The sequence below is a fragment of the Ambystoma mexicanum genome, chromosome 11 (assembly GCF_040938575.1).
Source record: "Ambystoma mexicanum isolate Mex_15411 chromosome 11, UKY_AmexF1_1, whole genome shotgun sequence".
NCBI classification, from domain to species: Eukaryota; Metazoa; Chordata; class Amphibia; order Caudata; family Ambystomatidae; genus Ambystoma; species Ambystoma mexicanum.
Genome location: NC_090934.1, coordinates 1,075,055,902 through 1,075,081,469, shown reverse-complemented (window position 1 = coordinate 1,075,081,469; position 25,568 = coordinate 1,075,055,902). Strand labels below are relative to the sequence as shown.

General features: G+C 44.1%; 1 protein-coding gene across 3 annotated transcripts in view; it reads right to left on the bottom strand.

The window, feature by feature from the left end:
- LOC138504113 (myosin heavy chain, cardiac muscle isoform-like) overlaps positions 1-25,568 on the bottom strand; it is a 610,907-nt gene that overhangs the window by 272,117 nt on the left and 313,222 nt on the right. For all 3 annotated transcript variants that reach the window (XM_069624333.1, XM_069624332.1, XM_069624334.1), the window contains exons 10-11: positions 18,547-18,735; positions 10,830-11,074 (exon numbers count right to left, since the gene is read on the bottom strand). In XM_069624333.1, the coding sequence (XP_069480434.1) occupies positions 10,830-11,074; positions 18,547-18,735 (434 nt within the window). The remainder of the gene's footprint in view (positions 1-10,829; positions 11,075-18,546; positions 18,736-25,568) is intronic.

Sequence of the window (25,568 nt, the reverse complement as noted above, 5' to 3'; positions counted from 1 at the left end):
CAAAGCTATTGATCTTGTTGCCCCTCTAAAACTACGTAAAGGTAAACCTAAAGCACATCTTAACTCATGGTACACACCAGAACTTAAAATTCTAAGAAATAAAAAGTCCAAAATGGAAACCCTTTGGAAAATGAACCCATCAGAGGAACATAAAATTAATCTCACTAATGCATCCTCCCTATATAAAAAAGAAATAATTTGCACAAAAAAGGATGCCTATAATACAAGAATAAGCAATGCTATCTCCAATACCAAAGAATTATTCACCATCTTGAAGGAGCTAGAAAACCCCATTCCACCTACGGACTTGTCCGTGAAAGACCAACTCTGGTGCACTAGTATCCAAGATGCCCTTGCGAACAAAATCACTGGCCTACAAACAAAAATTGAAAATAAAAGACTACAACTTTCCAATAGTAGCCACACCTCTAGCCCCCCTTTCCCTAGCCCACCCACCACCTCTAACACTAACTATGGCTTCACCTTCAAAAAAGTAACCGCACTAGAAGTGCAAAAAATCATAACTTCACTCAAACTGTCAAACTGCAAAGTGGACAGTTACCCTGCACAGATTATAAAAGATGCAGCAAGAGACCTCGCCGCCTTCATTTCTAAGCTCATAAATGTGTCATTCTCTACCAATTCGGTACCCAACAATTTGAAACAGTCATGGGTCCTCCTGCTACTAAAAAAACAGACCCTGGACCCAGCCATCCCTACTAATTACAGGCCTATCACTACCGTTCCCTTCCTGTTAAAAATCCTTGACAGAGTTGCTTACTTGCAAATTCGGCATTACCTAGAGGCCAACCAAATACTCGGATTCCGTCAGTTGGGTTCCGACCTCAACATGGAACAGAAACCGCCCTTGTTGATCTTAAAAGTCAGATTGACGAAATTAAAGATAAGGGCAAGGCTGCCATCCTACTCCTCTTAGACCTTTCAGCAGCCTTCGATCTGGTTGACCATAAGATACTCTGCAACCACCTCTCCCTTGCCGCCCACTTTTCCCCCTATGCTGTCTCGTGGATACAGTCCTTCATGGCCAATAGAACCATGAGAGTCTTCTCTCCGGTGGCTGCAGCAGACCCCATCCCTATCACTTGCGGTGTCCCACAAGGCTCTTGTGTTTCACCGACCCTATACAATATCTTTAGAAAGCCCCTCTTTGATAAACTGGACCGTCTGGGTGTCACCTACACAAACTACGCGGATGACACCCAGATACTACAATATTACAATACTGATGTAGCCAGGATCAATGACATTTATTTTCTCTGTCATCCAGGCATGGATGGCCACACATGGCCTCTGTCTAAGTGACGAGAAGACCGAACTGCTCATTGTTGGTTCACCGAACAACTTACAAAAACTAAGTCCCAACTACTTCAACATCATAATTGATGGCAATACCATCCCAGTCGCCAAAAATGTGAAAAGACTTGGCTTCTATCTCGATGCCAATATTAACCTCATTAAACAAGTCAACTCAACTGCTTCAGCCACCGCCTATGCAGGTAAACTAATTAGAGCTTGTAGACCATTTCTTTCCTCTAACAGTTGCCTCACGCTAGCTAGAGCTCTTATACAATCTAAGTTAGACTACTGCAACAGCCTCTACTTAGGTGCCAACGAAGCGATAATAAGTAAACTCCAAGTCCTCCAAAATAATGCGTTACGGGCAGCGCTAAACATTCCCAGGTTTGAGCACATCTCTGCCACTAGATCTACATGCAAATGGCTTACCATCCAACATAAAATTGATCTCAAAACCCTCTGCTTTACTTACAAAGCTCTCAACCATCTAGCCCCCCCTACCTTACAGATAAATTCACCATGAAATCTTCCATCAGAACCACGAGATCGTCCAATACCGTATGTCTTACAGTACCTAGATTTACCTCTAAAAGAGCCGGAGGCTCGAGCTTCACTGTCCTCGCCTCCCAACTCTGGAACTCCCTGCCACTGAATATTAAGTCTTCCAAATCCTTCCAGTCGTTCAGGAAACTTGCCAGTGGGTGGCTTCTGACAAAAAGTCAACCGTTAAGTTAGACTTAGCTCTAAATTGTACATATTGCATAGGTCTCATTTTGTCTTTATCTGGTTGCTATCACCTCTACTGTCTGTATATTCTGTGTATATCTGCTGCCCTACTGTTATTGTTGTTACCATGTACTGTTGCCTTGTAACCTGTACTAAGCGCCCTTTTACTCCTGGGTCCGGAGCGCTATAGAAATAAAACAAACAAACAAACAAACAAACCTGAGCCTGTGGCTGTTGGACCCTATTGATAAAATGGTCAATCTTGTTAACTCCACACTGATTGCATTGGAGTTTTGTGAGTATGTGGAGTCAGCCACTCGTGATAAAGGAAGAGCTCTGGACTGTCTGGCTACACATAAGGTCTGCTTTGAGAATATTAAAATAATACCTTGTCCGTGGTCAGACCATTTCTTCATACATTTTTCCTTACCTCTCATTTCCCAACTCACCAAAAACTGAGTGGTCAAAAGCTAGTCAAAATGCAGGAACCTATGCACGCTCACCCCAGCTGCACTGGAACTATACATTACACCTACACTCAATAATGTACCCAACCTTAACAGTGCTATAGACATGGCTGAAGCCTATCAGACCATGCTCACTGTAGTAGTTAACCAACTAGCTCCAGAATAAACACGCCTCACCAAGGCTACACCATCCAAAAACTAGTTTCCGCTGATATCCTTAAACACAGAACCCCCAAAGCAGAGCATTCCAGCTCTGGAATAATAGCCAGTCCTTGGATAATAAGAATAAATACACTAGTGCCACCAAACAGTTTAAAATGGCAGTCTGCGAGGCAAAAAAAAACAAACGTATGACAACAGAATCATTGGGGCATCACCTCGCACCAGAGAACTGTTCAAAATTCTAAAAGAACTTGAATCCCAAGGCCCTGCCCCCTCTAAAATTGTTAAGGACTCCACATAGTGCGTCGGCATACAGGAAGCTATGACAAGCAAAGTTGACATAATCAGAGAAAAGGTAAAGGCTGATTGCACTGTCCAGGATCCCACTTGGGCCACTTCCAAGAAAGACCCACCTTCTCCCACGTTTTCACCATTCTCTTTTAGTGAAGTAATGGAATCAGGAATCTCTGAAATACTGTCCAGTTTCAGACCTACTGCTTGCAAGGGGGATATCTGCCTTGCGGTAGTCATTAAGGCGTGTGCAGTACATAACCTAGACCTTATCACAAACTTCTATAAACTGTTCTGTTTGAGAGAATAACATCCCCAGCCTCATTAAGCAGGCATGGATTTTGCCACTTCTGAAGAAACCATCCCTGTACCCTGCCTTACCCGAGAACTATCACCCTATCCTGGATACAGATTCAAGAATTTTTTGAATCTCACAATCTTCTGGGGCATAAACAATCTGGCTTTAGGAAGGCCCATGGCACTCGAGTCCACACTGTTGGATCTCAAGTCAAATATCCTACATCACTTTGATAAGGACAGCACAGTGATGCTGATGCTGTTTGATTTGTCTTTAGCTTTTGATGCGGTGGATCATGGAATAAGGGCTACTAAGACACAGTGGGCCTCATTCCGAGTATGGAGGTAGTCATGGCGCTATTTGCGCCATGACTGCCTCCCATACCGGCACTGACTCCGATTTGGTGAGATGGGGGCTTACCGGTCCATTCCGACCTTGGAGGGACCGGTAAATCCCCATTTACCAAACCATTCCCCATTCCCATTTGAGCCCCCATAGGGCTCAATGGGAATGGAGAGGGCGCAAATAACGGCCCGGTGTATGCCAAGGCCGTTATTTGCACCCTGGTACCCTAACGGGACCCGTAAGGTACGTTTGGTCCGACCAAACGTACCTTACGGGTCCCGTTGGGGGACCTCGGAATAGGGTGGAAAGGGATTACCAGCACCGGTGTCCTTGCCGGTGCCGGTAATCCCTTTGCGCCCACCTCGGTATGAGGCCCAGTGTGTAAAAAGGACATTCATTTCATCACTGTGAATCATCAAGTATTGTACACTTGTGAAACCAGATGATGTGTATTTTAGGATTTCGCTATGTTAAGATGTGTTTAAATTGTCTTTATGTTGTGATGTGAGTATACAGTATTCCTTTTTAAAACAATGAATGAGGAAACTTGTGCTTATAAGAGCATAATAATAAAAATATACTTTTGTAAGAGATGATTGTTTCAGTGATTACATTGTGCACAGTCCTTATGTTGATGTGGCTGTGAATACGGGTCCTGTGTGTTGGAACCAGGGTACACTTTATCTCACAGTTAGTGTTTTTGATCCTTCCTTTTGTTGATTTAAAGAAATCATGGAATACTGGTGCAGAGGCTCCATAACACAGCCTTCTTCTCTACCGGCGCTGCCAATTGGGTCAAAGCCTTTCTATCAGGCCGACTAGCCAAGGTTTTTTACAACGATGCCACAGCCAATAGCTACCTGGTCTCATGTGGTGTGCCATAGAGGGCGTGTATTTCGCCTATGCTTTTTAATATCTATACCATTACCCTCTTTGAAATGCTGGAAGAAGACAGAACCCTGTATGCTAACTACGCCGGCGACATTCAGTGCCTGATTAGCCGGGAATCATGTCAAAGATACTATTGCGTTCACCTACATCTATAACCGGATCAAGTCCTGGATGAGGGACAATGGTCTCACACTCAACACAAAAAAAACAGAACTGATGATTGCAGGCACAGCCGCCCAGTTAAGTAAACTTGGGAATGAATACCAGACTTTTAACATCACAGGTTGTACTATAAGAACGCTCCGCAAATTCAAAACCCTGGGGGTCCTCCTTGACCAGGAACTATCAATGAAAGCACACATCAGCAGCTTCGTCTCCAGCACAGCCTACAATTTAAAACTTCTGGCACAAATCAGGCCCTTTCTTAATAGATCCAACTGTGCCATCATTACCAGGGCAATTACTGGAGCCCGCATAGACTACTATGCAAGCCTTCTCCAGGGAACTGGCCCGCCTTCAAGTTGTTCAAAACAATGCTGTGAGAGTGGACCCTCTGCATCACATATCAATGTCTTTACGGGAAAGGTCCCAGCTACCTCAGAGACAGACTAGTATGAGTACCGGCAAGGAGAGTTCTCTGGTCAAATAACTCCAACCTCCATCTTATTCCCAAGGCTAAGATGGCCATTGTGCCGTGTGGTTTTTTGCCTCCTACAGCGCCAAGACAGTGGAATTACCTACCTCCCGAGCTAAGAACCTGCACAGGCTTTGGGAAATTTAAACTTAACCTCAAAACTGTCTTTTTTAGATGAACCCCCCCCACACTCCTGATCCACCCTGTGTGATCTTGCTGTCATGTCCCTGCTCTATTATGCCTGCGGCCCTGCCTACGCATTACAAATACATTAAATAAATAAATATGGGTAATGAGCCAGACAGCAAACCAAGAAAAATATCAAGAAGCCCCTCTCCAACTCACCAAAGTAGTGGCCTCCACATGAGTCCCCCCTAATTTACTCTCATCTGTGTCACAGAAATACACAGACGTAGAGGACGCTGCCTACATTTTTACTAGCTCAAATCAAAAAGTCCAGAATACCTAGAGGCCTCAGGAACAGTGGTGTCAGGATGTCCCTCATTACTCCAGCAATCCTTCCACCTAGACCACCTTGTCTTCTGACTCCATTGGGAAAAGGAGTCAGTGAGGAAAGGGGGCATTGGAAGACCCTTAATGAGAAGACATCCTGCTATGAATCTGAGCCCACCCTAACCTTGTTAGTTCCTAGACAAGCCCAATGCTTCGAGTGGGGTGCATGGGGCACATCTCCTGGCTGTGCCCCGAGAGGAAGTCTTCTAAACATATGGACTTTGGGGCCTACCACATTTCTTCTGAACAAAAAGGCTGTCCAAAATAGACTCCTCTTTTCTGTTACCCATGCACTGTAGTTCCAAGTTGACTGACAACCAACCTATGCTATGTTAAACAGAGACAGTCAACAAACAGCAGTGAGTAATCACTTAGGACAACCCTTTGTAGTAGGGGAAACACTGGTTGGAAACAAGTGTATCCAGAGGGACTTCAAATCCTTCCCCCTATCCCATGCAGACACACTTAAACGTAAAAAGCGAGTGGATAGTGGGTGAAGGCTGCAGCACTCTCCTCCCTGCCAGCTCCTATGATTATTGGGTCTCACATTGCAGGAATGTTTGAAGGGCATATCCCTTTGCAAAAGCCGATATCCCAAACCCATGTTGCTGCCGGGAAGGCAGAAGCCATCGACTGGAATCTCGATAATAGTGAACATGGCTTTAGGGTATATGTACTAAGCGATCCAAACTAAAAGCCACCCAAGAACAAGACAAAAAAGGAATTAACCCCCTCAGCCTGTAGGAGACATGATCTTGTGAACAAGGCAGCATCTACTATAGGCTCACCTAAGCTTAGGCTGGACAGGAAAGAGGACAGTTGTTGATTCTCTGCTCTCATTGCGGGCTCCACCTTAAGTTCGGGAGGACATCTAACTGCAAAGAAAAGTGAAAAGTCTGGTACAATGATTCTGCTGGCCCAGAATCTGTGTGGGAGGTTTTCTACTGCTGACAACAGTGTTCTTTGTGCCAATCCAAGAGCAGAAAGGCACCCCATGGGCTCTGATGCAAAGGGGGCCTCTCTTTAATGTGTCTTTCCAGAGGACTGAAATCGGCTTGCTGGATGCCTAGGAACCTGCCAGCTGGGGGTATAACTATATACTTGTAATTGTGGATTATGCAACACAATATCTGAAAGCCTGCCTAATGAGAGGCAACCTTGCCAGACAAATATGCAGCCTCCTCATCCCTTTCATCTTCAGGGTAGGGCTTCCTAAAGAGATACTTACTGATTAAGGGACCAACATCATGTCTACCGTATTAAAGCAAGTATGCTAAAGACTATAGGTTAAACAGCTATAAACTCTGAATACCATCCCCAGAACGATGGCCTGTTAGAAAGTTACAATCAAGTTATAATCAAACACATTTTTTAAAACGAGTCCTTCTGCTGATCCTGATGACTCTACTTAAACCCCCTCAATCCTCAACTGGATTTACCCTCAAACCATACTAGATCTGGTATGGGAAGACAGAGAACATCAAGCCAAAAGCAAACAAACCCTTGTGGATTATGTGGAGTATCTTCAAACTCACCCTACCTCACTGAGAGAGCTGGCCACCAAGAACCAGGTGAGGGTGCAATTGAGTCAAGAATATTCTTCCAACCAAGAATACCAAATAAGGCGTTCACAACTGAAGATCAAATACTAGTGTTACTGCCAACAACTGAAAACAAAATGTTGGTACAATGGAGAGGTTTAATAATATAGAGGTTATGGTTCCCGTCACCTATTTTGTAGCCCGAACGGACGAAAAACAAACAGCACATTTACCACATCAAGTGCCTGAAGAATTAACAGGATCCTGCCCTCACATTGGAGATGTTGATGGGCCAACTCTGTCATACAAGAGCATATTCTCACATCTTCCCAGAAAAAATAAACTAAGTGAACATGAAATCAAGGCCCTCCAAGGAGCTTGTGTCTGACTTAGACCTTACTGATCCCTGATGCTAAGCGAAGCACAGTGCACAACCAAATCTCCAGTATGCTGAACCTTTACACCATAGAACCCTTGCAGAGCCATTGGTGTTCTCCGAAAGTGATAGTGCCAAAACCAATGGAGCTGCAGGATTTTGTTGGTACTTCCGACAATTTAAATAACGTATCTCAATACGAAACCTACCCCAAGCCTAGGGTCAATGAGTTGCCAGAGAAGTTAGGGCCGGCGCTGTAATTCAGTACATCTGAATTAACAAAAGGATACAGGCATATCCCTCTACGACAATGAGAAAACTGCTTTTCCCACCCCTCAGTGATTGTTCAAGGTCCTGCACTTTGGCCTACAGAGTACACCCACAACCTTTCAGTGGTAAATTGACTGAATTCTGAGACCTCATTTCGAATATGCAGCGGCCTAGTGTGATGACATTGTTGTCTTCAGTCCATCCTTTACGGAGGAGCTGCTCTACCTAGAATCCATCACAGGTACCTTCCAGCAGAGGGGATTGAAAATTACCCCCCAAAAGCACCCTCTCAACAACTCAGACGAAATATCTAGGTTATATCATGGGGCATGGAATAATTCAACTATAAACCAATAAAGTAGATGCTATCCTCAGAATCCACCTCCCAAAAACCCAGAAGGAAATTAGAGGTTCTTAAAGGAAGCCCATAAAAGGTGACTTGCAACCAGACAGCAAGGTTTGGTAAGCATTCGGACAACTGAAGACGCTATTTGCCACCCAATCTGTATTACAGTGTCCTGATTTTGAAAACCCTTTCTACTTCCATTCCTTTCTACTTCCATACCAACAGTTCCAGATGCGAATTAGGTGCCACCCTCTACCAAGAAACCCATATAACCTTAATCCTATAGTCTTTATAAGTTGAAAACTCCTGCAAAATAATATACACTACTCCACGATTGAAAACAAATTGTTGTCAAGCAAATGTGGAATATGGTTATTGTTTTGTATGGTTAATGTATTGTTTAAGGTTTGAATGTATAAAACAACTCACAAATAAAAAACAAAACAAAAAAGTGGTGTAGTTCGTATGGTATTATCTACTAGGGCACCCATTCACCTTCTTTAAGGACCAGGCTCCTTTGACTTGGGTGTCCCGTCATAAGGACTCTTGTTCAACGCGTCCTACAATGGTTCCAGAGACAACCCTTCATTTTTGCCACCTTGCACAAGCCTGGACCTGTACAAAGAAACCCGGACTTCCTTTCCAGGCAGGAGTATGCACTGTGCCTGGTCGTCAGAGCCTGGGGCAGGGGGTATGTGAAGCTGCAAAGTCACAAACTGAGAATGGGCTAGCTCTCAGAAAAGCGCTGAAGAAGAGGAGGGCACATCTGCCTGATTTCTGCTCAGAACCTGTCTAGATGGAGTGGCCAGGCAGCGAGAACGACGAGAAAGACTATCAGGACCCCAAATGAATTTGGAGAGACAAGTATGATCCGCCTGAACAGGACAATGATGTCTGGGGACAGACAGAAAGGGAGAAGGGAGAGAGAGGAGGGAGTGCGTGGATGCCACCTGGAATACAGAAACGAGACACGGAAAATATGCTTCTCACCCAAATCATTGCAACAGAACCACTAGGCCCGCACAGCCTCCCCAAACGCTGCATGCCGCAAACCTATACCAGAGTGTCTGCAAAAGGGCCTCAACCTGCCACAGGGTTAACAGGGAATGCTGTGGCAGAATGCTCTCTTGGGAGCCACAAGACAGGGGGACACGGCCAAACAAAGCCAAACAAAGCGTCAGGCACACAACCAACCTATCAAAACTCTCAACAGGACACCAGGAAAGTGATTAAAGAGGGGAGCTGAGAGGCGTTTGTGTAATTTCTTTCCCAGGACGACCACAAGTAAGAGCTTGATAGCTACACCTAGGCCTATTAGACCAAGAAGGCAACTGGAGGATGTGGCTCTGCCCAAACGACATGACCCAAGCCAGCAGTGACGGGAATCGGGATATCATGTTCCCGTTATGATGTCTTGAAGCACCATAAAATGATAAGTTACTCAAGCAATCACAAATCAAGAGCCCCGTTCCTTTTGTACGCCACAGAATCCAATTTTTGGGATATGTTACTCCTATCTCTGTGCATAACTTACACCTGAACACGGTATTCAGCAAGAAATCAGGTGTAATATACTACAGTCCTAAAAGCTGTGTAAGTTAAGCCTGATTCACAAAAAGGGCCACTTGCGATTTGTGGTCTGACATGGAGTAGCGTGTTCTGGAACAAACCCAACCTGTGTCAAAAAGAAAAGAAATTAAATAATTATAGAATGCTCCATTATATGTTCGCTCCACATACGCCTTCTTACGGATACAAGCCGCACATTTGCATAGACTTTCACTCACTTCCACACTTCACGTCCAACATTTCCTCCTAGGACATTCAGGCATAACTTAAATGTGTTTACAAATGTTGCTATGACAACTGCGAGGTTTCATGAATACATGGGAAATAGACCTTTGGTGAATGTGTCTCTTCCCCGTTAAGACATCACCTGGACGCACCCACAAACCCTCAACATGCTTCTTTTGCTGGTCTTGCAAGACGCTATTCATGCGTAAGCTATCCGATTATGCATAACGTACTCCAAAACCTATGTCAATAGACACGTCATACATCTATTTGTGAATCTATTGTAAGCCTCTTGTGAATTCTGAGAAATTCACTCATGCGTAAGGTAGTGCTTTTTCCAGGGGCAGGTCAAACCTATGCCTGTAAAAAGCATTGTGAATCAGCCCGTACGTTTTTAAGGCAACACGCAACATCCTGATACTGAACAGGGACCTGCACGCCAGAGGGAGGTTTTTCCAGACCTCAGAAATCACACTGGATAATGCCTGATTATACAAAGTAGGATGTAAGATCTTTGGGAAAACTAGGCAAACAGACCCGGAAGCCAGAAGAGAGTGCCTTCTGGGTCACCTCACTGTGCACACAGCAAGGTCAAACCCTATAGAATTTTCTTGGCTAAAAGCTCTATCTTTAGTTGGTTAAGTCCACAGTACGCCACTGAGGATCACAGCAAGTAAGAGTAAAATGCATGCAGACAACGACTCATCTTGGGATGCGAGTGGTGTGTTTTTCACATGCTGGAATCTCCTAGTCAAAGGGAGGCATTTCTTCCTCAAAGGCATTCCCATAGTATAAGCAGGTCATTATTAACAACAGGCATTTATACTTCTAGATCCCCTATATAAGTGTCCTTCCTACCGGAGGTCTTCGCACTGCTGAGCCAGAGACTCCAGGTTGTTCGCTTGGCTATGTCCTGGCGTGTCTCCTTCCACCACGGACATTAAGACCTCCTTCTCTCCCAGAAGCTGGGCCCGCTCCATTTCCAGGGCGCTCACTTGATTGGCGAAGATTTTCTTTTCTGCCTCCAACTGATGGAGCTGGTCCAGAGTGGTCTCAAGCTTTTTTTTGGTTTGTCTGAGTTCAGAGGAAAGCTTCTCATGCACCTGGTAGAAACACAAGTGATATTGATTAAAATCAAATCCCTCTCCATGCACAACTCTAGCCCTCACCTTCTCTTTTTATCAATGCAGTAAGCAAGGTCTGGGTCCCCTGTAACTCTCCAAGTGCAGACTAGGAGCATTCAATATAGAGCAAATCTCTGGAGCTCCAACACCCTTGTCTCTCCTTGAGCATGTACGAATATCAAGATGGTGGCAATATTTATTTATTTATTTATTATTCTTGATTTAATCTAAAAAGGTTTTTACAAGGTGGATCAGCAAACTTTTTCTATAGTCTCTGTCTTGGTTCTAGTTGTTGTCATTTTTTTTAGTTGTGGTTTTTAAAATGAAGTCCATGGTGGCAATATCCTTTATCAGCTCACCCCGTCCCGACATCCAGAGAGGGCAGAGGGCTGAAAATGCGGCAAGAAGGCTGCAGAGTGATTCTAGAAAGAAATAATGCTAAACAAAGAATAACAAATCACACCTGAACCCTGTTAGACCAGGGCAGTCCTGGAGGGAAGGGATGCGGCCATATTTATGGAGAGGGGTTCTATGAGAATGGCATTGATGTTTGGAAAAGGAGAGCCTTTGGAGATGGCTGGAGGAGAGAGCAGAAGGAGAGATCAGGAGGCAGGAAGCTGGAGAAAGGAAGAGGGTGAAAGGAGTGGTGTGGAGGAGAGGAGGAGTAACATCAGTAATAGGAGGAGCGTTACAAGAGAGGAGAGAAGAGAGGGGGAACATCTGCAAGAGAGAAGGAGCATGGGAGGAGTAGAGGAGAGACATCTAGGACATCAGTAAAAGGGAAGAAAAGGGTGACAAAAGAGGAGAGGAGGAACATTATTAGGAGGGAGGAGGAGCTTGACAAGAGAGGAGTAGAGAGGAAGAGAGAGGGTATATAAGTAAAAGCAAGGCGGAGGGTGACAAGACAAGAGTGGAAGCAAGGAGAAATACACTGGGGAGGAAGGAGGGGAGACCAAGTGAAATGTTTCAAGGAGGAGAACATTATTGAGGAGGTGGATGGCGGAGAGGGCCTTTTCAGGCCCAGAGACGATAAAGGTGGTGGCAGTGATTAGGGCGAGCTTTGTCTCTGTGGAGCGTGAGCCTGGGAGGAGGGGTGGAACAAACACATGTCACAGTGCTGAGGACGTGCTGGTGAAGCATTTGAGTAGAGTGGAAAGGAGAGCTGGACTAGGAAAGGTCCCGTAAGAACTGGGCTTGCCGAGATTGAGAGAATATTGGTGTTTTCCCTTCAGAGAACACCCATTTTGTCAGCCTCCAAGAAAGGGAACCCGGAGAAGGATAGAGGACAAATACCATACTGAAGCTATTCTGGCCCGCCTTAACTTTGTATATTACGCCCTCTAAGCAACTGAGGTCCAAATACACATATCTATCATTTCTGAGCTGGTTCCCGGGCCTGTGAATGAGCCATGTCCATTTTGTGCCAGCGCCTACAGCACCGAGGCATACACTCATAACACAGGATTATGTTGACTAGATGAGATACCAATTACTTGGGAAAGCCTGCCAGATCTTCACACGCTCCTTACATTTCTCCACAGATGGCCAAAATTCATGGAACTCCCCCCCACACCAAAAAAAACCCAAGGTTTCACAGATCCAAGTAAACATGCTGCTGTTAGGATTTCAGTGATAAATACATCAGCATCCACCTTTTTTTAATACCGGGATTACCCCTGTGCCACCCCCTTTGCACCCATCTCTACCCATGCCCTTAGATCACCTACATGGAAGGTAAACAGGAATGCTGCTGCCAAAATTACTGCTGGCATTCAAACAGCAGCATATAGACTTCATGACTTCCGCGGGCACCTGTTGTCAGCATGTGCATGCATGGTATGTAAAGGTCTTCTATGCCAATATGAAAAATCACAAGTTGGCCCAGAGCAGATGTCACCGTCCTATGTTCTTTTCTTTGTAGCTTGATTTTCTTGGGCTGTACACAGTTACACAGATATATGTTATTGGGAACCCAGCTGCATAACATCTTGAACATCTGTAACCGCTGATCCGAGTGCAAACCTGGACACTCATGGTTAGGGCGCATTGTATGTTATTCCTCCACTAGCAGACAGGACTTTGGTCTGGCTGGCTGGGAGGCTTCTTTTCTATTGCATTGAAAGATTAATATTAAGCTATATAACTTCACTGCACTATTCAGATCACAAATTCCTTGTGGTACAAGCAAATTGGCCAAGGATGACAAGTAAGAATGTTTGTATAGGGTAACTGACCCGGTAACTGGGAAAATGGCCTTTCAAATAAATTGGGCCTTCCCAATGCTCTTTTGTTGAAGTCAGAAAACAGTAGGATGTTTTAAATAGATGGTCTTTGGGTTCTGGTACAGTGATTGAGTAAGTATATTTTTATGGCAGCAAAACAAACCAAATTGCCTCTAGAACATGGACTTGTGATAGAGCAGAGTTGCAACCTAGTCACTGGAATAGCTGTGCATTTCCAGAAAACAAGGAGAGAGTTGCCACAATGGCGCAATGAATACATGGATTTTCAAATGATTTTAAATAGAGTTAGCAAAAGAGGATCTTAAAGGATCTTTTGCCAATTCCAAGCCTGTGACTTCAACCACAAATCGCATAGCACGCTAAGGGTTGTAATGGGGACACTTGCAGTCCTTGCAGCTCCTTGAGGTCAGCTAGTGTTCAGGGGTCCCCAGATTGGCCAAGGAACTGTGCATGTCTCTGCTTGGCAGTAATATCAGGGGCCCCACACCACATTGTACAAGGTGCCCTCCTAATTTTGTGTTACGCAATTGACTACGTACATCCAAATTTAGTTCTGAATTTATCCTGGGCCTTTGTTCCATGTGGCATTGTGTCTAAAATCAAGGATCTTTAATTCGATTCTGTAGGTGACTGGAAAGCAAACTGGGTTGACTGAATCTGGTTTGATATGGGCCTTCAACTTGAGGTAGACGATTGGCCTGGCACTAGTTGTTACTTCGTAAGCGACCATTGAGAAAAAACAATGTACAGGTTGTTTCCCTGATCACTCGTGGAGTGGACTATGACTTTGCTCAATTAAGTATTCCATCTGATGGCGATTCAGAGTGTAATCTTTCTGGCATGGTGGGTTTGCAGTTGGCACAGTGTACATGTGTGACTTGGTGGCTCAATGCTAGTATGATTTGGCAACAAAGTCTAAATTGCAGACCTTGTGAATTGGAAAAAAGGGGTGCCATGGAAATGCGGAACATTAACGTGTATTGGACTGAGCAGATGTTCCATTGTTCGCGCTGGCAAGAGCAAGCTTTGAGCTTTGATCCAGCTCCGATTTGCCATGAATAGTTGCTCCGTATTTGCCATTTGTACATATATATATATATATATATATATATATATATATATATATATATATATATATATGTGTGTGTGTGTGTGACTACAGTTATTTGTAGTACATTACTATTATACATTACTATTATCAGGGTTAACTAACCAAAGTTATAGGAAAACGTTTCTTTTTTTTTTTTAAAAGAGTTAAAAAAATTAGATTAATACAAAAAAAAGTGGAATGTTACAGCTACAATTAGGTGGGGATAATGGACTATGGGCCTCATTAGGACCCTGGCAGAATGGGTTTAACGGCGCCGATAGAGCTGCTAGTGCCGTTAAACCCATTCCGCCCTATTAGGAGGTCCCCTTGCGGGACCCGCTCTGGACGTCTGGTCAGACCAGACTTCCTTTGCGGGTCCTGCGAGGGGAAAAGGGAGCCAACAACGGGCCCGTTTTGAACGGGCCCGTTGTTAGCTCCCTCCCCATTCCCATTGAGCTCTATGGGGGCTCAAATGGGAATGAGGATGGTCTGGGTCTGGGTTCCCTGAATGGGGAAATACTGGGCCCTCCAAAGTCGGAATGGCTCGGTATTTCCCCATTCAGGGACCACGGACCCGGACTCGAGTTTGGAGGCAGCCATGCCCTTATTAAGGGCATGGCTGCCTCCAAACTAGTAATGAGGCCCTATGGCTAGTGGATTACTTTAAGGAACCGAATGGCGCAATGTGGAAACTGTGGGCCCGAACAGAACATATTGGGGAACACAGCGAAAGGGCTTGGCCACTGGCCATGGGCAAATACCTTGGCTAGTGGGCCCATTTAGGAAAACTATTGGATTAAAAAGTGGAGTGGCCACGGCCAGAGGCCGTGGGCACTGGCCATGGTCAATGGCTATGGCTAGTGGGACTGGAATAAAGCTATTGGGGCAACATGTAAAGGGGCAACGGCTGAAGGCCATAGCTTGTGAGCGGGAAAAAAAAGGTAGTGTTTTAAAAGATGCAGTGGGCACGGCGAAAGGCCATGCTCATTGGCCAGGGCCTGAAAGACATGAAACGTGGGCACAGCCTTTGGCCGTGACCAGCTAGTGGGTCCAAAAGAAACATATTGGGGGAACATGTACAGTGGATATGGCTGACGGCCGTGGCCACTAGGCGCCGATTATAAAACTTGGTGCATTCCCATGTCAAAGCCCATGAGCACATACATATTATAAGAGAAGGGATTCACAATGACATATAAAAGGGACATCAACGGGAATGTGCTGAGTTAAGCTGGTCATGACTGGTCATGACTTCCCACATTCCCTAAATTTCAAGGGTTTTGTTGCGTTAAATCTGCACCTTAAGTAAGGTTTTATCAATGAATATATATATATATATATATGTATACACACACACACAAGAAACACAACACAATACAGAGCATACATTATGTATACATGTACAGAGCAATTAAAAAAACATATTTTTGGCAAACACTGTTTAATTTTAATGTCCTGCCTTTTTGAGGACCAACTGTGTTTGTTAATGAGGCTGGGAGTATGGGGTGACAGGGCATGGGCTGTAGTGGGGGGGGATTGAGGGAATCCCCATAAAAAGAAAGTATGACCACCAGGAGTCAAACGAAAGGTGGTTGGGGTAAATGTGGTTGATGAAACCACATAGAACCCTGTCATCCATGTGTATATGTTGTAATGGTACCATAAAATATACCTGTTATCCTTTACATAATTAATCTTTTACAATGTACTTAATACCAGAGACCAGTCTTTAAGCGCAGGACTGGGATTCAAACCTGTGTTGCACTGTGCTCTCTTGCTTCAAAGAAAATAAAATGGTTGCCCCTGAGCTATCCTCCTTTGACCCTTCTTGCATGTTTTGCACAATGCAGGCTGCTCCCTATGATACCCCATGTGTTACTTAAGAGCAAGCAACAACTAGCTCACTTATTGCCTAGTCCTTATGGGGTCATAATGCCAGTGGTTGAATGCATCCAGTAATACAGCGAGCTGTGGTATTCCATGCCCCCCCAATGAAGGGGGCTAAGGGGCAAGGGTATATATATGGTTAGGAAAGCAATGGGTAATGGTGCATAGGAGGGTATTCTCACTCCTGAACCCCTTGGATCCTCTGCAGAAGTGGCCAGGAAAAGGCCAACGCTACTGGATCCAGACCCTAGGGGTAGAGAAGCAAGGGAGGATCACCTGGGTGGCAGATACTTTGGAACGCGGAGTGGGGAGCCCTTAGGCGAGACATGATATCCCCTTTCCCTAGTGAAAACCAACCCAACCCCTCCCCAACCTTTATGGGCTATTATAAGCCAGCTCCACTCATTTCTCCACCATTAACATTTGACAGTACTGGGACGAAGAAGAGGCAACTAACAGCAATGAAGACTATGCTCTTTTACCACTCTAGTATTGGAAAGTGGGAGATGCCTTCTAGGAGTAGTGAAGGTCAGGCATGTCCCTTCAATGGGAGTCCCCAGGACTGAATAATCATTCACACCTGCAGCCTGTCAAGGGGCTGCAGGTGTATAAATGGAGCCCAACCCAGGGGCAGAGGGAATCACTGGGAGAAGGACCAGGAGGCCGGTGCATTTAGCATGGTGTGGGAGTGAGGGCTCCCTGGAATGGATCAAGAAAGGTGAAGGGAGCCATGCTGGATTGCAGCCCTGTTCCTTTCAATTTAAAGTGCTCATTCCTCTGTGGTAGAGGATCACCCAAGAGTGTCTGAGAGTCTGAGTGGCAGAAGCTAGAGCCCCGACACTAAAGGAAGAAGGCAGTGTGATCTGCACTGCAGCACAAACATCCACAGCGACTTGGTAGTGCCTGTGGCTTAAGAAATCCGGTGCGCGTGTGAACTTCAGCATTTTATGAAATACCTTGTTTCGGTGTGGTCGCGTGCAGCTGGAAGCATGTTTTTTCGAAAGTCTCCGAACAGTGAACAGCTCAATTAGTGGAGAGAACATTTATGCTTGTTTAAGTATACAAGAAAGGGGAATACTTTGTATCAGAGTGGTTGAGTGTGGCAAGGCACAGATTCTTGAAAGTCTCTGAACACCGACCTAATTGATTAAAACAAAACAAGCAGTTATATTTATCTACCATTAAACAAAAGGGAATATCTTGCATCGGTATGATCGTGTTTGATAAGAAACACGTTTTCGAAGGTCTCTGCACATTGAATTATACATTTAAAGTGAAACGAACATGTATTGAACTCTATATGAAGAGAAAATAAACCCCAAGCTAGAGGTTTAATTATTGAACACCAAATTGAATAAAAATGTTGTTGTTGAACAGAACCAAAGCTTTGAAACCAAAAGGTGACAAGAACAGGCAGACAAAGGACACTGCAGCCGAATACAAAGAGACAATTTCAACCTGTGGAGAAACTACAAAATCATTTAGACAATTTCAACCTGTGGGAAAACTACGAAATCATTTGAACTGTGCATTTGAAAACAACATTAACCAAACTGTGAAAGATAAAGACACTTTGTGTTTCTTTTGGAATTGTGTTTTGAAACATGGGGAAGGGAATCCTGAGTCCTGATTAGAAACTTTTCATTTCTAGGTCATTTTGTGTGATTTGGAACTTGGGGGAGGGGATCCCAAGTCCTAACTTGGGGAAGGAAACCCTGAGACCTGAAGAGACTTCTTTGCATTCTAATTCTAAATAAGGGAATATTTTGAGACTTTACTTTGTTGAGCTCTTTTATACTTGGGGAAGAGAGCTGAAAGGAAGCTGCGAGCCGGATGAAGCTCGGGACTTTGTGTTGAACACTGTTTTCTGTTGATTGCTGACATTCCTAGACATTGCATAGTTATAGTCGTGAGGGCAAGCATAGGTTTTGGACTAAGATATATTCCTAAATTGAACTTTTTGATTCAGAGTCTCATTAGTTTTATTTACGTAGGGAAATCCCATCTTAGCATAGGGCAAGTTAGGCCTTTTTCCATCCTGATAGTTAAGTTAATACAAATTGATTGTTTGAATTTGGAATCTGTTTTCTCTGTCCTTCTACGTGATGCCTTCACAGTACCCCAATGTAAAAATTAGAAAAAGCAATTCAGCTGCAGTTTTCCATACTGGTGGCATTCCTAAGCTGCCATTTTCACATAGACCTGTCCAGTCCAATGGTGAGCTCCCTCACCTGTTTATACATCACCAGTTCCTCCTTCATGTGGACCTTCTCTTGGTCCTGGCGATTTGCCTGGGCTTTGGCACCAACTAGCTCTACGTGGAGATCTGAGACTTGATCATTGAACCCTTCCCGGCCCCTCTTTGCTCGCTCGAGCTCCAGTGCGAGCTCCTGGGCCCGCTGATGCAGCTCCACTTTCTCCTGGATAGACACAACACATGGCATAGAAAGTTAATTTACACATGGGTAAGTTGGAACACCAGAATAGAGTTGCTGCAAGGCAATAGCACTGCATGAATGTGGCTCTGATAATTACTACCATATGATTGTTAGCTGGTACATTCTTTGGAATCAAGGATCTGCATTCAAACAATTATCAGTCTCACCGCCAAAGGTTTTCTTAGCACAAGCAAGAAGGCAACTCCACGAATGCATTTCATACACTACCATCAGAAGTCAGTGACAGGCATACACTTTCACTCACAAGAAAGAATAAGGAAACCCCTGCCACTAATTTCAAGTAAGGCGGAACATCCTAAAAGCAGAGTTTTGTGATTATAAGCTGGAATGTACCCGGTATTCCATAAGCTCTCATAACATAATAGCTAAGGATAAACATCATACAGTGAAGGAGCTCCCAGAGCACAGGAAGGAAATTAGATTTCACAGTACCACTCAAGTTCCCTGTGTGACAAGGTCAGTATTTTGAACTTGGCATGAGGGCATGGGAACCCCTCTCAGCCTTGGGTGGGAGGCCTACCAGTGTGGAAGCTAGGGCCAGTCCTACCCCGGAATGGGAAAGCAGCAGTTGAGAGGGCCCAAGTTCCTGAACCCTCCCAAGTGTCAATTCTTTCTTGTCATTCCAGGCTACCACAGACATCAAAAGCCTGGGAGGATCGTCTGCAAGATTGCAACCCAACCTAGCCTCCAGACAGACTATTCCAGTTGTCGGATACCTGCGATTACTGGGAAGTGGGAGAGCTGCCAAGCAGAGCACCAGAGGATCCACGCAGCTGTGAGATGTCATGAAGGCACGGCACACTCCAGCAGCCACCACCGAGCTGCACCAGAGAAACCACTACAACCGTGCAGTGGAGCCCAATTTAATTTTTTTTTTTTTAAAACTCTCTACACTTACATCAGACAGAGCTGCTGTGTGGCCTCCTGACCTGAACTGTAACATTTTCCAACGTGTGCCGTCATTTTTTATGGCATTGGAGACCCTGATGGCCAAAAGGGGTATGTCTTAGTCCCCTTTTTATGCATTCTGATAATTGCAACTCATCCCGGGTGGGGAAGTTAGTGTGAGTCAGGAGAAGAAGTTCAATGGACAAAGAAGTTGGAAGATAAGAAGGGGGTAGGAAACATGAAGGGGTGGGTTGTTCAAGTGAGGTCGGAGGAGGACGAGGTGGCAGACCAAGAGACCAGCAGGAATAAAGATAGTAGTCTAGCGTGCGGGGTATTTTGGAGAAAAATTGAGGTATTTGTTGGTGAGAGCAAGTCATACTGGGTTGTGATTGTGAGTGGGAGGTGGGTGAGTAAGAGTATTAGAGGGAGTGTAGAGAGTGAATGGAAGGTGATTGAAGGAGTGAAAAGATGGTGAATGATTAGAAGGTAGGGTGCGGTGGTAGTGGAGTAGAAAGGGAAGAGGAGACATGCAATAGGAGAGCAGTAGTGGAATAGAGAGGCAAGAGTAGTAGTGTAGTTATAGAGCAGTGGTGTAATGGAAAGGGTAGAGTAGTAGTCGAGTGGAGAGGGGAGATGAGTAGTCGAGTGGAGAAGGAATAGCAATAGTAGATTGCAAAGGGAAGAGGGGCAGGAACGAGTGTAGGAGAGGGTAACATCAGAGGGTAGAGGTATAATATGATATTATATGATATGGCATTTATAACGCGCCTATACACAAGTGTTTCAAGGCGCGACGAGGCAAGGGAGAGGAACAGAGGGAAGACAGACAGCGATCCTACTAGGCCAGGTGTCATTCAGATCACGCAAGTGCATGTTAGGTAGAGCGAAGAGAGAGGGAATGAGAGATAAACATCAGTGGGTTAGTAGGAACAGAATAGTGGGAGGAGGACAGAGCAGTGGCGAGAGATAGGGGGAGGAACATCAGGGTATGAAAGGGAGACAAGAGATTGTGGACTTAAGTATCTGGAAGTCACAATCCCTTAGATCTAACCTCACCTACAACAGAATGAGGTTAGTTCTAAGGTAAGGTCCAGCCTAGGAAGTCCTAGAGGGAAGTTAGACAGATAAGGAAATCACCTTTAGGACCTTACTGACAGCAAGCTTTAGACTGTAGGGGTTTACTAGTTCAGCATCCTAATCTGAAGAGTCGGCACACCTGGGTTAGGGAGGAAACTGCTTCATCTAGACAAGAAAGGGAGGGATGGCCCTTAGCACCATGCCAAGGAATGTAATAAAAAACTTTGAACCATCTCTGGGAGTTGGTGTTTTTCTTTAGGTTATTTGTGACACCAGCTTCCAACCACTTAAACATTCATAGGACCTTTCAAGTAAATGGACCTAGTGGCTTCTCTTTCTGTATGATAGGACGCAGCAGTATATTATAGTATTATCTTATAGTTACCTAGTAATTCAGGCTTAAGTATACATTTTGTCATGCCTGGTTTCACATTTCTCACCCTAATTTATTGCAAGAATTGCAAACCTGATTTGCACATAGAACATCTGTTGACTGTGCCCAGCATGCAGCGTGATTTGCAAGTTTAAAAAAAGTGTGTTGATTAAAATTGAACTACTAGACTGGACCACAGAGGAGCATAGATATTCGGGAGACTATCTAAACCTCTGAAATTGTCTTTGAATGCCATGTTTGTACTTAAGAAGGAGCTGTCACTTTCCTACTTCCAGGTTATTATGTGTAGGATTAGTATATATATTAAAGACATCTAGTGTAGCTGGATATGAGGGATCACAATACAATGGAAAGTGTTCTATTGTTTATTTCTAAAAATGAATATAAGATGTTTAAGAAAAGTGCCTAGCCATACTTTTTAGAAGTAATTCTATCGATCCCCAAATCACCCCTTACGTTAAAAAAGAATCACCAACCAAACATATTGACAATAAACACATATTTTACAAGTTTACCAGGAGTGGTGATGAATAAAAACCATATAGAGATATCAAAATATTTAAGGGTGCACTTCACATGACCTCTCAATTGTACCCTCACTCCTACATCTCCATCCATGGTACATACCATCCTGGACTCACTTTGCCATACATTGTTACTGTAGATGGTATTCTCCTTATTCTGGAATCATATGTGCTTGATACCACTCAGGCCTTGTTCATTTTTTTTTGAACTCCCGATTCCAGCTCTTATAAGTTGGTTTAAAATAGTTGATACTTCTTTCTTTCAGAGCTCCTTTTTTGCCTCACTCAAAACAGGTTACATTCTCCCGTCATTGAAAAAGCTCCCTCTTAATCTCTTAACTACGAAAAACTCTTGTCTCATCACAGCGCTGTCTCTTTTGGGCCCGATCCATTAGATATGCATAGCACTACAGTATTAGATGGTGATTGCATTCCATCAGATCCTTGAGACCGGCTATTAGACATTTATATTTGGTCTATCGTGGAGAGGGCGTACTTTTGGGAGGGGATGACAGCACGTGCATGCTGACTGATGGATTCTTAAACCAAGTTGTCCTCCTTGATCTCTTGGCAGTCTTTGATACATTGGACCATCAAGTGCTTCTGTCCATGCTGTACACTTTGACAGCTAGTGGGCTGCGTCTTGGAGCTTTTTTAATCATTCTTTTCTGGATATGTCCTGTCTGATTAGATTAATTCCTGCAGAGAAGACCCTTTGCCAATGCTTTGTTGGGTATCCCAATTTATCACCCATGTTTGTCAACATTGACATGAAGCTGTTGGGAGATATGTTTGTGAGCTCAGGTGCTTGCATCCACCAGTGGTCAGAGGACACATTCTTAGATCGGATGTTATTATCCTTGATTATCTTCCACTACCTGAGGGATAGTCTCACTGCCGTCAACTCTGTGTCCTTTAACTTTTTAAAAGGGAATCAATGTATTCCATTTGATTTATTTATATTTATTTATTAATTTTTAAAAGGTTATTCTGCTGCCTATGCGGCATCAGCCTGGGAAGGCTTCTGCTACCTGAGTATACACACCATTTGTATTTTTATTCCCCTTTGTCATCGACAACTTTCAGAGAAGCTCCAAAACAAGGGTGTGTTGTTTGTGTTACGCTCACCTGGTATCCACAGGGACGCCACCCAGCCGGGTTACTCGCTGGTATGCTTCTCAGCTTTGCCCAGATGTGGTCTGTGGGAAAGGTGGTGCCTTGTGGAAGAGTTAGGCGTGCTCTCCGTCCTGCCTTCTTTGCAGGGGCGCCTTGTCTTTCATGGGCGTGTGCGGTCCAGTTACTTCACTGACGCCGGCCCGTTTGATATTGTTGAGGTAGGTCTTATTGCTGTTCTTTAGTTTTGTTGCTATCCTGCATGCCTTTCTTTGTTTAAAATGTCTCTTTTTTCTCCCTTAGGTATGCAGAGCTTCAGCGCGGCGAACTGGCTTGGTTGAGCCCCGCTGGTAAATGATGGTGTATTAAGAGCGCTATGATGCGGTAAGTAAGCGCTATGCGCAGCGCTGCGAAGTCTTGCCTTTGCTAACGTGTGTTTTCCTTCCTTGTAGGTCGCGGTGTTCTTCAGCGCGAGTGGAATGTCCGGAGTGGTGCCAGCCGAGAGGCGACCAGCCAGGTAAGCCTTTTGAGCAGTTTGTAACTTGCAAATGTCTCTACTTCTTTCTTTAATGTTGCCTCTATCTTCCTCTTTCAGTTCGTTCTGTCCGGGAGGCGTGCAGATTCGAGGAAGCTGTTCTCAGTAGCTGCGAGTGTTTAAAGATGAAGATTGCAGGTAAGATGCTGCTGCTAATGATGTTCCTTTTGTCTCCTTGCAGGTTCTGCTCCTCCGAGGTTCGAGGGAATAGCTGGACACGGTGAGCGTCACATTGCAAGCTGCAAAGTAACGCAAAGCGTGTTGTCTTGCTCAGGTGTGGTTTAAATAGCCCCAACAAAATAGTCCAGGTAAAGTAGTCCCTAGGCTACCACACCCAAAACACTAGACTGCATAGCTTGGTTCCTTGGAACCAAGCTATATGGAAGCCTCCATGTTGGCTGATAACACATTAAGTAGTTCCCAAGCACATGTTTTTTCATGGTGTATGAGCCTGGCACCATAGGCGCCAGGAGTGGCCCCAAGAGGGTTTTTGAAAAGGATGCTAGGTTCTAGAGGCCCGAGTCCTGACTCCACCAGGCCAATGGGTTTGCCAGAGGGGGTTTTGTGCGAGGGTCGTGACAGTTTGACTCTTCTTTGGTATACAATGTTGAGCTCTCTCATGTTAAGTGCTTTGCTCTTGTTTTGTTATACATTTTCAAAATTGCAATAAAAAGATATAAAAAAGTGAATCCATTTCAGACAGAAATGATTTCTTATTACCACTTTGATTTCTTTCCTATCGGTCGAACCTTGTGTGCCCTTGGGGTCATCATTTACATTTGTTCCATGTATGAAATCCCTTGGAGGCACACAAGTTGATCCTTCTTTTCCTTTCAAGCTCGCATAGTGATAAGTTATTACAATTTGTACATTTTAAGTGTTTCTTCTTTGGAACTTTACGATGTTCTGATTTTCTGACCACTCTTCCTTCTTCAATACATGAACCCCTGAAGGCAGTCCTACAATCCTGGGCTTGAGCGATTATTTGAGCACAAGCATTAACTTTATCACTTCCATGTGAGCCTACCTTCACTGGTTGCCCCATTTAAATGTTGCAAACCTAAGGTGACGTCTAGTTATGATATCCCATAGATGACCTCTGGTGAAGCCATGGTAATGTTACACTATGCAGTGCAATACCTCAAGCTAAGACCAGTAATTCTATGCTATACATGTATTCAGTTGAGGTCCAGTAATGATACAGACTAGAGTACACATGATAAAGTTCAGATAATGTTTCACTATTAATAGAATAAGACAAGTGCCTGAATAGGTCGACTGGGGTCCACAGAAAGCCTGAACACAAATGATAGGTATTGGACTAGAGCTATTTAATAAAATAAGGTACAATGCCTATATTTAAAGCACAACAGTGACTGATTTCTGAATTTATCATAAACTGATTAGACCAGCCAAGAGCTTGGACTCAATAAAAGGAGCTGCTGTTCATAAAAGCCAAGAGTTTTAAAAAGGCAGCTTTCCCCAATTCGCTTATTTAATATTGAAGTCCATAGAAACCAATTCATAGGAATGACAACCAGGGTTACGGATGGAAAAAGATTGTCTGGTTTATGGATTGTGTTCTTGGGACTTAATAAGATAACCTCAGTGCTTCATTAGGATTAAGCTGCAAAGCATTTTCCAGCATCCACGATTCTTCCACTTTGTCCAAACAGTGCAGAAAACATCAGCTCAAGCTCATTTCAAATACATCTGAGTGTCGTCTGCATAGGCATGATAACTAAGGTTATGTTTCTCAAAAATATAATAGCACGGTTTGATATAGATATTAAACAATAGCGGGTATAGTGGAGAACCCTGAGGTACTCCACATAGCAGATGATTTTTAGATGACACATGTGGTGCTAAGTTAACCTGTTGGGTCCTCTCTGAAAAGAAAATGATTGAAACCATTTAGACACTGACTTTAAGATCCCTGCATACTCCTATCAACGGTGGATAAGAATTTTGTCATCCACTGTTTTTGAGGCGATTGACAAATCCAACATAACCAACAAGGTAATCCGCCCTCATCCACCTGTTCTAGAATATCATCCCACACAGATAATAAAGATTGCAGAGGATTTAATAAAAGAGTGGCTTAGATGAAGTCTTGTAGCTAACATGTAATCACTTGCTCTAATATCTTACCCAGCCACCGGTCTATAGTTAATTAGAGTTAAAGGGTCTAAGGAAGGCTTTTTAATAGGGTAGGTATAATAGCTGCTTTAAGCTGAGAGGGTACGAAACCTTCTTCTAGGGA